At 46.5% G+C, this 12,691-nt stretch overlaps 1 protein-coding gene across 5 annotated transcripts in view; it reads left to right on the top strand.

The window, feature by feature from the left end:
• Nucleotides 1-12,691, top strand: part of SUPT6H (SPT6 homolog, histone chaperone and transcription elongation factor) — a 31,400-nt gene that overhangs the window by 13,821 nt on the left and 4,888 nt on the right. For all 5 annotated transcript variants that reach the window (XM_059047306.2, XM_059047304.2, XM_067021471.1 and 2 more), the window contains 19 exons: nucleotides 526-674; nucleotides 825-923; nucleotides 1,378-1,507; nucleotides 1,594-1,744; nucleotides 1,917-2,071; nucleotides 2,272-2,467; nucleotides 2,876-3,015; nucleotides 3,129-3,246; nucleotides 4,047-4,123; nucleotides 4,383-4,518; nucleotides 4,811-4,948; nucleotides 5,027-5,194; nucleotides 6,171-6,298; nucleotides 7,425-7,632; nucleotides 8,162-8,309; nucleotides 8,744-8,886; nucleotides 9,803-9,943; nucleotides 11,484-11,679; nucleotides 12,080-12,318. In XM_059047306.2, coding sequence (XP_058903289.1) covers nucleotides 526-674; nucleotides 825-923; nucleotides 1,378-1,507; nucleotides 1,594-1,744; nucleotides 1,917-2,071; nucleotides 2,272-2,467; nucleotides 2,876-3,015; nucleotides 3,129-3,246; nucleotides 4,047-4,123; nucleotides 4,383-4,518; nucleotides 4,811-4,948; nucleotides 5,027-5,194; nucleotides 6,171-6,298; nucleotides 7,425-7,632; nucleotides 8,162-8,309; nucleotides 8,744-8,886; nucleotides 9,803-9,943; nucleotides 11,484-11,679; nucleotides 12,080-12,318 — 2,860 coding nt within the window. The remainder of the gene's footprint in view (nucleotides 1-525; nucleotides 675-824; nucleotides 924-1,377; nucleotides 1,508-1,593; nucleotides 1,745-1,916; nucleotides 2,072-2,271; nucleotides 2,468-2,875; nucleotides 3,016-3,128; nucleotides 3,247-4,046; nucleotides 4,124-4,382; nucleotides 4,519-4,810; nucleotides 4,949-5,026; nucleotides 5,195-6,170; nucleotides 6,299-7,424; nucleotides 7,633-8,161; nucleotides 8,310-8,743; nucleotides 8,887-9,802; nucleotides 9,944-11,483; nucleotides 11,680-12,079; nucleotides 12,319-12,691) is intronic.

The raw sequence follows: 12,691 nt of genomic DNA, 5'->3' as shown, positions 1-12,691 counted from the left end.
CAGAAGTGATCTTTCTGACAGGGAAATTCCTGTTACTTATCCATCTTGGTATAAAAGGTTAAGAGGATCAGATAGTCATGTTTGCTTATTTATGTGTTTCCTCTGTGAAAAGCTACATGGGAAACCAAACTACAACCAGAAAGTAGCTTGGTGAGCCTGGAATCGAGAGGGGTGTGAGAGGGGAGCAGATGATTTTAGTGGCCAGCGGCATGAACGTGGGAAAGAAGGACAAGGACCGTCTCAAGGACTCTGAACTGGAGACATGCTGCCTTGTCTGCCTCTCCCTTTTTGTTGCCATTTCTAACAACCACCAGCCACCACTTGTTTGACATATTCCGCCTTTAATTAAGATACCTTGATTGCAATTAAGTCATGGTCTGGGGCCATTGCATGTCTTTAATAATTGGAGAACATAGGTACTCATCCTAGTTGGGATCTTGCCTCCTGGGAATTGGACCTCTTGTAGCAAAACTGGGGTATACCCTTCCTCTGTGACAATTGAGGTCTTATGTCCCTTCCCTCCAGGCTCAAGGATGTACAATCAATGGATGAACTGAAAGATGTCTACAATCATTTCCTGCTTTATTACGGTCGTGATATCCCCAAGATGCAGAATGCCGCCAAGGCCAGCCGCAAGAAGCTAAAGCGTGTAAGGGAAGAGGGAGATGAGGAAGGTGAGTATTGGAAAAGAAAACCTAGAGGCTTGGTGGCCATGGCCTTTCCAAGGATCCCGTTGGCCGGTTACACTTCGGGGCTTCTCTACATGTGTCAGATCCTCGGGAGTGATTGGAAACCAGAGGACTTAACTCATGTTTTCTTCCCAGGTGATGGTGAGGAGGCAGAAGATGAAGAGCAGAGAGGGCCAGAGCTCAAGCAGGCTTCCCGCCGAGATATGTACACCATCTGCCAGAGCGCTGGGCTAGGTAAAAACGAGCTGTATACGTTCCCCAATAGTCACTGGTAGGTAGGAAGAGGACCTAAAGGGCATCTGAGTGAGTCACCAATCCACTTCTAACACTTGCTCTCATGACCCACACCCATGCCACAAGAATGGTCCAGCCTCTCCCATAATTCCTGAAGGAGTGGGAAACACGATCAGAGAGAGGGAGTTCATCCTATCTTTGGGAAGTTCTTTTACTAAACGGTAACTTCCACCTTAGTTCTGACCCCAGTAGTCACATAGAAAATTTCTATTTTTTCTGCTTTGTGACAGCCTGTTAGGTATTTAAAGTCAGCGTTTTCACTGTTCCCTGTAAGACATCCTGCTCCTGCTCATTCGTGACCCCTTTAAAGTCTAATGCCCAGAATTGCTGCTCTAGACTGAAAGTTACTGGGCCCAGCTGTTGGCTCACCTTTCACCCTCCTGGTTTGCTTTAGATGGCTTGGCCAAAAAGTTTGGGCTTACTCCTGAGCAATTTGGGGAAAACCTCCGGGACAGTTACCAGAGGCATGAGACAGAGCAGTTTCCTGCAGAGCCCTTGGAGCTGGCCAAGGATTATGTCTGCAGGTAGGCATTACAGTAGGTGGCTGGCAGGAGGAGGGACCTGAGGGCAAAGATGTCTTCGTCCTGCAGCTCCTCCATTTTCCCTACAGCCAGTTCCCTACACCAGAAGCTGTGCTGGAAGGTGCCCGCTACATGGTAGCCCTACAGATTGCCCGAGAGCCCCTTGTCCGGCAGGTGCTGAGGCAAACTTTCCAGGAGAGAGCCAAGCTCAATATAACCCCCACCAAGAAAGGTAGAAAGGTAAGCCAGTTGAGGGGCTTTGATCTAGCATGTGGTCCAGCTCTGTTTGATTGAACTAAGTTTCTTGCCTTCACGCTTAGCTGAGCTGTCTGCCTGAGAACAGAGAGTCGGTCTTTTTTCCAAGGGTCAAGCCCAGTCTGTCTGTTGACTGATGATTCCCTCTTGTGTACAGGATGTGGATGAAGCCCACTATGCTTACTCCTTCAAGTACTTAAAGAACAAGCCTGTTAAGGAACTGAGAGATGACCAGTTCCTCAAGATATGCCTGGCTGAAGATGAAGGGCTGCTCGCCATTGACATCAGCATAGACATGAAGGGGGTGGAAGGGTAAGCAAAGCTCTGGGCTGGGGGCTCTTTGGGGAAGGCTTGGTCAGTAGTCTGTTGGAAGGAGGGGTCCCTCAGGAATGTGAACCGCACTTTCGGAACTGAGCAAGCCACCATCCCTGACTTAGTCACTCCCAGTGTTCAAGGGCATTTGGGCGTCACCTTTTCTCTGTCCCTGACACCACAGTGTTGTCTCTCCTCAGCTATGGCAATGACCAGACGTATTTTGAAGAAATCAAACAATTTTACTACCGAGATGAGTTCAGCCACCAGGTGCAGGAGTGGAATCGACAGCGTACCATGGCCATCGAGCGAGCTTTGCAGCAGTTCCTGTACGTGCAGATGGCCAAAGAGCTCAAGAACAAGCTGCTGGCCGAAGCCAAAGAATATGTCATAAAGGTGGATAGGAACTCATGATCTTTAGTCATATGATTTCCCCAAGCTAGAGCTGAGAGTGAAGGCACCCCTTAATAGCTGTCCTGTAGCTAATGGGGAAACACTGGGGGCAGGCGTAGCATAACCTGACAGGGAGTGCAAACGAGGTCACGGGTCACTCCAAGACCTCCCCACGTGAAGAGCCTCTTCCCTCCCTCCCGCACCTCATACACATATTCTTTGTTTATACGACTGGCCTCTGTGTACTCTCCTATTTCTGAAAGCAAAGTACGCCTTCAGGTTGTAAGCATGCCGAGGGCTAGGAATGTGCATGCATATAAATACGACCTTTGCAAATGTGTGCCTGCATCTATTTCCTGAACATACTTGGCGAGCCTGCTGGCCATAGTGACTGGTGTGCCTCCTCCCCAGGCCTGTAGTCGGAAGCTCTACAACTGGTTGAGGGTGGCACCCTACCGGCCAGATCAACAGGTAGAGGAAGATGACGACTTTATGGATGAGAACCAAGGGAAGGGCATCCGAGTCCTAGGCATTGCTTTCTCCTCTGCCAGGTAACTTCCTTGTCTGGCATCACCCCTTATCTGTCTCCCTAGTCTCATTCTTCTCTTACTCATACCCTCATATTGCTGATTATCACACGGTTCTTTTTCTGTTGGGCTGGCAGAGATCACCCCGTGTTCTGTGCCTTGGTCAACGGTGAAGGAGAAGTGACAGACTTCCTCCGGCTGCCTCATTTTACCAAACGGCGAACTGCATGGAGAGAGGAAGAACGGGAGAAGAAGGCAAGTGACTAGGACAGGTTACCAAGTGTACATCTTGAGCCCATCTTATAATTCAGTATGGATAAGAGTTTATGGTCTAAGCAACATCCCATGCAAGACCATGATTATCTCTGACCTGCTCCCTGACCTCTTATGTCCTGGGATATGTCTCACTTCTGTAGACAGTAGATGGCACTCAAGTTTTAGTGCAGAATTTCCTTCTGGCTTGAAGCCAGTTCCTAGGCCTTATGTGCTTCTGGGAGCTGCCATAACTGCCTCTGTTTTTACCAGCATCTGGGTCAGCTTGTTCCAGGAGCTGAAAGCCACTGTGGCATTAAGCCAATCTTCTCCCTGCTTTAGCATTTGTGTTTCTACCAGGGAAAGAGAAATTTGAATTCATCTCGTGTATATGCTTCTGATTTTTTTTAGCATAAAGGTATCTTTCAATTTTATTGACAGAGCTCCATTCTAAAAAATAATTTTCAACAAACAGCTCTTTAAAAATAGAAAGAAAAATCTTAAAGTGGAGATTAGAATAGTCTTGACTGCCAGGCAGTGGTTTATGTTAAAAAAGACCTAAGTATGTTTAGTTAACCACAACTCAAGTAGAAGGCAGAAGTGTAACAATCTTAGGGAATATTAACAGAAGCATAATATTCAAACTAGAGGTCCTAGTCCCCTCGTTTTGTCTTCCAGTTTGACAACGTGTGATGCATCATTGTTCTGTGGTCTTGTAAGGTCTCAAGCTACTTAGGGAGAGAGAAGTGCTTGAAATCTCCCTATCCTCAAAGTCATTCAGCTCCAATTTTCTTTCACTCCAGGCTCAAGACATTGAAACTCTAAAGAAATTCCTCCTGAACAAGAAGCCTCATGTGGTGACAGTTGCAGGAGAGAACAGGTAGGAGTACCAGGGGATTGGGCCAGGCCTGGCTTAAAGTCACTCATCCTTTATTGTTGAATCTGCTCTGTCCCTGTTACAGAGTAGGCATGCACCTGTGTAGAGCCTTGATAACATCCCCATCCCCAGGGGATATCCCTGGGGATATTGTACCTCTTTGTCTTCAAAGTTCTCTCCTCCCCCACTGCCAGCCATGAGGTTGTTCATCCCTGAGAAACTGTCCAGAAATATCCCTGACCAACACCCCTCATTCCTCCAGGGACGCCCAGATGTTGATTGAGGATGTGAAGCGCATTGTGCATGAGCTGGACCAGGGTCAACAGCTGTCCTCTATTGGGGTGGAGCTGATTGACAATGAGTTGGCCATTCTCTATATGAACAGCAAGAAATCAGAGGTAATGCTGGAGCCCCACCCTTAGGCCCTGCACAGGCAAGAGCTGTCAATCCCAGGGAGTTGGGGAAACAAAAATTATGGGGGCACAGGATTGTACCTGTTCACTTACCTATGCAGAGGATCTCCATTGTGCCAGTCATGGTTCAGATTGGGAGCCCCAGAGATTAAATTGGTCCCAGGAAAAATGGTCCCAGGGAAGAGAAGTTGACTTAAAAAGCCAGGCAGTTTGGATTTCCTCTTGCTGTTAGAGCTGAGGAGACTTTATGGCCCTGCTGACCCTCATTTGACTCTAGGCAGAGTTCCGGGATTACCCTCCTGTGCTGAGACAGGCAGTCTCCCTGGCCCGGCGTATCCAGGACCCTCTGATTGAATTTGCCCAGGTTTGCAGCTCTGATGAAGACATCCTGTGCCTCAAGTTTCACCCCTTGCAGGTGAGTAGGATTTGACAGCTCGGCCCAGGTGGACAGAGTGGCACAATAACCTCATGCCTGCCTGCTGTGTGTCGACAGGAGCATGTGGTGAAAGAAGAGCTGCTCAACGCCTTGTACTGTGAATTTATCAACCGAGTCAATGAGGTTGGAGTTGATGTCAACCGTGCCATTGCCCACCCCTACAGCCAGGCCTTAATTCAGTATGTCTGTGGTCTGGGACCTCGAAAAGGGACCCATCTGCTAAAGGTAGGATTGGGTTGAATCAGAAAAAAAGAAAAGTTCTATTTCATTGAAGCTTTACTTTGCCAATATGCTTTGACAGGCAGACCAAGGTCAGAGAGGTAAAGGCACTTTACCTCTTGCCTAGAGTCATCCAGCTAGTGAGAGTCAAGAGTCAGACTTCAGACCAGGTGGCAACAGTCATGGTCTTCACTACTGTACAGTAGTGGCTCATGGAAAAGATAGACTGAGCCATGATTTAAAAGAGATGGAGGAAAGTGAGAGTGTACTAGACACAGACATCAGGATAGTGGGTATTTTTGGTTTTTTTCTATATAAATATTATTTATTTATTTTTGGCTGCATTGGGTCTTCGTTGCTTCACGCAGGCTTTCTTTAGTTGTGGCGAGCAGGGACTACTCTTCGTTGTGGTAGGCGGGCTTCTCATTGTGCTGGCTTCTCTTGTTCCAGAGCTTGGCCTCTAGGCACACGGGCTCAGTAGTTGTGGCAAGCGGGCTCTAGAGCACAGGCTCAATAGTTGTGGCACATGGGCTTTGTTGCTCCGCAGCATGTGGGATCTTCCCGAACCAGGGCTCGAACCCGTGTCCCCTGCATTGGCAGGCAGATTCTTAACCACTGTGCCACCAGGGAAGCCCAGGATAGTGGGGTTTTTCCCCCAGTGGAAAGAAAGTATTTCAGTACAGAGGAGGGTATGTAGTGATCTTCAGGAGTATTTGTAAATTTTTTTTTCCTTAATATGGGGTGGCTACTTGACTGTATCATTAACTTTAAAGCAAAACATTAGGTATGTATTATCTTTGCTTGGCATAGTGTAGTTCTTTAACATAATTTTTTTAGTAGCAGTTAGTATGGTACAGTGCTCAGTTAGATATCGGGGTGTGGCGACAAAATTCCCATCATGGAAGGTTTCCCAGAGACCTGAAAGCAGGCTGGGAGGTGGGGCCTGCCCACTGCTCCAGCTTACTCCAGTCCTCTCTTCTAGATCCTGAAACAGAATAACACCAGGCTCGAGAGCCGGACCCAGCTGGTCACCATGTGCCACATGGGTCCCAAAGTCTTCATGAATTGCGCTGGCTTCCTCAAGATCGACACGGCCTCCCTGGGGGACAGGTGATGCCCTCTGCCTGGGTGGGCCAAGAGGAATTCTCTTGGGCTTTGCTTTGGGGATTCAGGGAATAGGGCTGTCAAAGGGCCACAAGCTGTTTAAATTAGGAAATGTTTTAAAGCAAAGGTGAGGAACCTTTATTTAGTCAAGAGCCTCTGACCTATGGAAAAGATCAGTTCAATTATGTGAAGCTTTTTTGTGAGAGAAACAAAAAGAACCAACTTAGTTTTATAAATTAAGGACAGAAAACATAAGACTTGGTTCAGTAAACACATACTTGTTCTGTTGTTAATGGTTTGTTGTGGCTAGATAAGGGTGGGACTAGAAGGGGCAGTGGAGAAGCAGTGTGGGGGTCTGAGGCATAAGGAAGGGGGAGAGAGATTTGGTATGTTTTGAGATGATGTTATTGAGAGAAAGTTCTATTCACTTGGACTTTGGACTTCACTATTGACCTCTTCCTCTCCAGAAGTTATCAACTCAGTCTTTGGAGGATCTTTTCCACGGGCACATAGCTCCTCATTCAGTAATGGAAATCAGTGGGGAAATAGGCTTCAAGTTCTAAAACTTCATTTTCCACCCAGCTTTGCTGTAACACTCCACGAATAACATAGGTCCATGTGAGTGCACGGGCAAGACCAGCCTGGGAAGGCTTTATGGGGGAAAGTAGCTGTCAGCAAATTCTCAAAGGTCTTCTTCCCCCTTCTTGTTTTATCTTATTGTAAGACTTATATAAGTTCATGATATAAAATTTCAACATATAGAAATATTATGCAGAAAGTGGAAGTCCCCCATAATCCCACCCCCCAGAGATAATTACCATAACAAGTTGATGTATACTACAACTTTTCTAAATTTTATTTTTGCTATGCATTTACTAACTACCCATTTACTACAAAAATGGGATCATACGGTTCATAGTGTTTTGCAGTGCATTTTTCACGTATCAATATATTGTGGCCATCTTTCCATGTCAGCACACATAGATCTACCTCATTCTTTTTAATGGCTGTATAGTATTCCATTGTATGGAGGTACCCTAATTTATTTAACCAGTTCCCCATTGGTGGACATCTGGGTTGTTACTAGAAGCTTCTCGTTATATATCCTGCCCCTTTTCTGCCTTTCCTTCAGCACTGACTCATATATTGAAGTCCTTGATGGTTCCCGAGTTCACCCTGAGACCTATGAGTGGGCCAGGAAGATGGCAGTGGATGCTCTGGAATATGATGAATCAGCCGAGGATGCCAACCCTGCAGGGGCCCTTGAGGAGATCTTGGAAAACCCAGAGCGACTCAAGGACCTGGACCTGGATGCCTTTGCAGAAGAACTAGAGAGGCAGGTGGGTGACAGTGTAGAAGGCCTGGCACAGAAACCATCCCAAGTGGCCTACCTGAGAGGAGACTGAGGCAGCAAGTCCTCAGAGAAGCCCTAATACTGTTAGTGTAGGAGACCTGATCCTTCTCCCTCCCCATGCTATACTGGGTCTCTCAAGGAAGTTTTCAGTCTGCTTATTAAGGAGCCGAGGACGTCTCAGAGACTGCTATAGTCATTGTTGGGGGCACATTGTGAGGGAGCTGGGAGTGTGTGAGTAGCAGGGTTTCCTTCTAGGCCCTCTTTCCTCCTTTCCAATGGTGCGGCTTTGCATTTGTCTGTTTTACACATTGGGGTTCCGTGAGGCATTTTTATCAGAACAGTGTTCCATGGCTAAGAAAAAGTTTGAAAACCTCCTTTAGTCCTTTAGTAAATGTTGGGGGGAAAGAAGAGAAACCCTGACAGGAGCCAACTGGCTTACTTCTTGCATCGAGACCCTTGATGGCTCAGTTGGGGAGCAGCTGCAAGGCTCTTCTTGACGGGGGCTTCTTCCCCAGGGTTACGGTGACAAACACATCACTCTGTATGACATCCGAGCGGAGCTGAGCTGTCGGTATAAGGACCTCCGGACAGCCTATCGCTCTCCCAACACAGAGGAAATCTTCAATATGTTAACCAAAGAAACACCAGAGACCTTCTACATTGGTAAATTCTGTGTCTGTTTTTTAGTTGGAGGAGGATATGTAGGGGTGAGGGGATGCATTTACTGTACACATTCAAACGAAGTAACAGTTCCAGCAGAATGAGGCAGGTTTGTACTGTAGGTGGGAAAGACCAGGGAAACTTGTAAGAAGATTATAGAGCCCTGAGCTGGAAGTCAAAGCTGAGTTCAAGGTCAGATTATACTTTTAACCTGCTGCTGGGGGGTCTTCATGGGGTCAGTCTTGTGGCCTCATTTTCCTGTCATCAAATGAGGGGAATATCTTCCTTTTCGAGGATGTGAAGGAAATCAGTGGAGATGCTCTAGGATAGAAGTTCTGTCACTAAACGGCTGGTGGGAAGGAGTTACCTCTCCAGTTCTCTTAGCCTGCTTCCTGTTCTCTTCTTCCCTTCCCTTTCCTCCTCTCCCCTTCTTCCAGGAAAGCTAATTATCTGCAACGTCACTGGCATCGCCCACAGGCGTCCACAGGGTGAGAGCTATGACCAGGCAATCCGCAACGATGAGACAGGGCTATGGCAGTGCCCCTTCTGTCAGCAGGACAATTTCCCTGAACTAAGCGAGGTACATGCTGCATTGTTACCATGGTAACGCTGAATTTCCTTTATTGAATGGTCTCAGTGCCCTAGAAAGGAACCAAGAATGGGGATAGTTTAGATGACACTTTACCAAGTGAATACAAAAAGAAGGAAGAGAGCTGGAATGCATATAGGCCTAACATGAAGTCCCTCTGTATGCTAGTCAGAAATGATCTATGTGGTTTTTTTCTGTTCTCGCTCAACCCTTAATCCTTGTTTCCCATTCTCTGAGGATGTAGCTCAACCAGAGTAGAGACAAGAGGATATATGCATTTCTCACATACAGTGTAGGCACGGTATCTTTATGCTAGTTAGAAGGTATCTGTAAGGCTCCCTTCAATTTTTTCATTCTCCACACACGTCTTATTTTTTCCCACATTGTTCTAGACATCATCTGCATTTCTTATGGTTAGAACTCATAAAAGCCATCCTGAAAGCTTTTTCTGGATCCTCAAATGTTATTTAGGCAGACTGTAAAATAGACAATTTCTTAACTTTACCCAATAAAAGAAGCTGGTGAGATTTGTCCAGGTTATAAAAGAGCCAAGGTGTGCCTGGTTCACTGAAATGAGTTGTTCTGAGGAGACTGACAAGAGATATTTCTTATGCCCACTAGGTCAGAACAGAATGGGAGGGAGGGGCTTCAGTTGTAACTGGAGGGGGACATATAAATAAGATTAACATAAAAGATTGGTCTGATGGCCAGTGGTGCCAAACATGAGTTATGAGTCAAGGAACTTCGGGAATATTCAAATTCTGTGTTGCTGGGTGGCTAAGTCGTGTTCTCACATCATAATGCCAGTGTCAGTGGTAAAAAGAATTACAGCACTCCTGGCAGCTCTTTTCTGAATGTGTGATCTCCAGAATCTTAATGATCAAGCTCCTCTCCTGATGCCCTTTAGGTCTGGAACCACTTTGACAGTGGTTCATGCCCGGGTCAGGCCATCGGTGTCAAAACAAGACTAGACAATGGTGTCACTGGCTTCATCCCCACCAAATTCCTCAGTGACAAAGTGGTAAAGCGGCCAGAGGAACGAGTGAAGGTAGGTGAATGACTGGGGTAAGGCCCCTGGTGCAGTTTTCAGCTGCCCAAATTAGGCTGGCTTTGGGCTCTCCCCACCAGGAGTTAGGCTCTGTGTCCCAGTGGCTCCTGGTGGGGAGCATTTCAGGAGGGTTTATAACCAGTTGAGTGAAGTCAGGGCGAGAATCCTCTGTCTGAATGAGAGCAGCTTTTGTGCCTTGCCTTTGTGAAATTTCATCAAATTGCCAGCCCTTTGAGAGAGGGCTCTCTCTTCCTGTGTGGGAAGCTGTGGTTTAGTCCGGCGGGCAGGAAGCAGGGCCCAGCATTACATGCTGTGAAGCAGAAAGGCTAAGCTCCCTTTCTGTTCTAGTATTCTCTTATCAGAGCTGCCATTTATTATGCACACACTAGATACCAGCCCTTGACATTTACATATGTTGACTCAAATCTCACAGCCTGATGGGGAAGGAAATACTACCTTCTTTTTTCGGAGAAATTTGAGTGCCTTTTCCAGGATCAGCTGGTTTGTTAGTGATACAGCTGGTACCAGATCTGCCAAATTCTCTGGTTCTAAGTGTTGTGAACCCCTGAGCTATAGAGTTAGGAAGGCTGGGGAAAGACATTCCAAATACAGGCATACCTGATTTTATTGACCTTTGCAGATTGTTTGTTTGTTTTTACAAATTTAAGGTTGGAAGTAACCCTACATCGAGCAAGTCTATCAGTACCATTTTCCCAACAGCATTTGATCACTTCGTGTCTCTGTGTCACATTTATGTGTAGTAATTCTCACAGTATTTCAAACTTTTTCATTATATTTGTTAGGGTGATCTGTGATCAGTAGTCTTTGATGTTAGTCTTGCAAAAAGATTAGGACTCGCTAAAGGTTCAGGTGATGGTTAACATTTTTAAGCAATAGAGTAATTTTTAACAAAGGTATGTACATTTTTTGAAACGTAATAGTGTTACACCCTTAGTAGACTGTAGTGTAAACATAACTTTTTATATGTACCGGGAAACTAAAAAATTCTTGTGACTCACTTTATTGTGATATGTGCTTTATTGCGGTGGTCTGGAACTGAGCCTACAGTATCTCCAAGGTATGCCTGTAAATGAAGCTAGGGAGATTTTCAGAAGGAGAGCCATGCAGATGACTGGGTTTTGTCACTCTTTAGACAGAAGGGCTCAAATCAGGGGTAAAGTACAGAAAATAGCTACTACTTTGCTTTCCCTCCAAAAAGGGCAGCCAGACTTGGATCACATCCTAGCAGCAATAATTAGGCAGCTTTATGAGAAAAGGGAATATTACCAGTGACAGAATATATTCCAGGAGGCTTCAGTTGGTTTTTCTGCTTAGAGTGGGAGGCATCAGTACAGGGCACAGACTGTAATCTGCAGACAAAACTCAACCCTGAACTCTTACTAATCTGCCACTCAGTTGCTGGCTGGCTTTGGGCAGTCACTCCACCTTTCTGCCTGGACTTTGCTTTTCTCACACGTAAAATAGGGCATCGGGCAAGACCATCTTTGTCCCTTCCAGCTCAAATGTTCTGTGGATCTAGGTGGGAATGACTGTTCACTGCCGCATCATGAAGATTGACATCGAGAAGTTTAGTGCAGACCTGACCTGCCGCACCTCAGACCTCATGGACAGGAACAACGAGTGGAAACTGCCCAAGGACACCTACTATGACTTTGACGCTGAAGCAGCAGACCACAAGCAGGAGGAGGACATGAAACGGAAGCAGCAGCGGACCAGTGAGTGTGCCCACGACCATGCCTGTGCACCCCAAGTCCTGGCAGCTGTCCCTCTGCAGGATGCACTGCTGAGTGCTCAGCTTCCCAGTGGGAGTGAGTGCTCAGCTCTGAGGTGCTGAGACCCAGAGGCATCATGAAAGGGAGCCATTGGCAGGGCTGGAAGCTGGGGTCTTCTTGGGTCACATTTTCTTTGCTAATGCACTGTGACTCTTAAAGCTTCATTCTCCCAGCACCCAGGGGCCCAGGTTAACATATCCTTCATATCAGAGAATCCAGGCCCAGAGAGGGTGAAAGAGTCTCAGAATTCAGTAGTGGGTCAGAAATTAAGCCATGGCCTGTCCCATTGCTGTTGGCTCCCAGTCCCATCACCTGATCTATACTTCTTTCCTGCTCTCTTCAGCATATATCAAGCGAGTGATTGCACACCCGTCCTTCCATAATATAAATTTTAAGCAAGCAGAAAAAATGATGGAGACCATGGACCAGGGTGATGTGATCATCCGACCGAGCAGCAAGGGTGAAAATCACCTGACAGTGACCTGGAAGGTCAGTGACGGCATATACCAGCACGTGGATGTGCGGGAAGAGGGCAAGGAAAATGCCTTCAGCCTGGGAGCCACCCTGTGGATCAACAGTGAGGTGAGAGGCAGCCCCTGCCTGCACTAGCATCCCCACTCGTGCTTCCAGAAACAAACCACATTCACCTTCATTACTGGTATGCATTGTATTTTAGCTACACAGAGCAACAAAACAGGAGGTTGGTTATGAAATGAGTAATTTGATATCAGTTTTGTATATTTTGCACTTCTTACCCTGTCCTCCAAATTTTAAAATAGACTAGAGAACTGCTGGAGGAAGAGGAGAAAATACACATGCAAGCACTTCGTGCAAAACACACACACCAAATTTCTTTGTCCTGTTTTCAGTGGAGAGAAATTTTATGAATCCCCCTGTTGTTCCCAAGCACTAAGGGAGAACTAAAGTTATGAATTAAAGGATCTTGTGCCTTGTA

This window comes from Kogia breviceps, chromosome 19 (assembly GCF_026419965.1).
Source record: "Kogia breviceps isolate mKogBre1 chromosome 19, mKogBre1 haplotype 1, whole genome shotgun sequence".
NCBI classification, from domain to species: domain Eukaryota; kingdom Metazoa; phylum Chordata; class Mammalia; order Artiodactyla; family Physeteridae; genus Kogia; species Kogia breviceps.
Note: the sequence above shows the minus strand (reverse complement) of the source record. Positions and strands in the feature narration are given on the sequence as shown.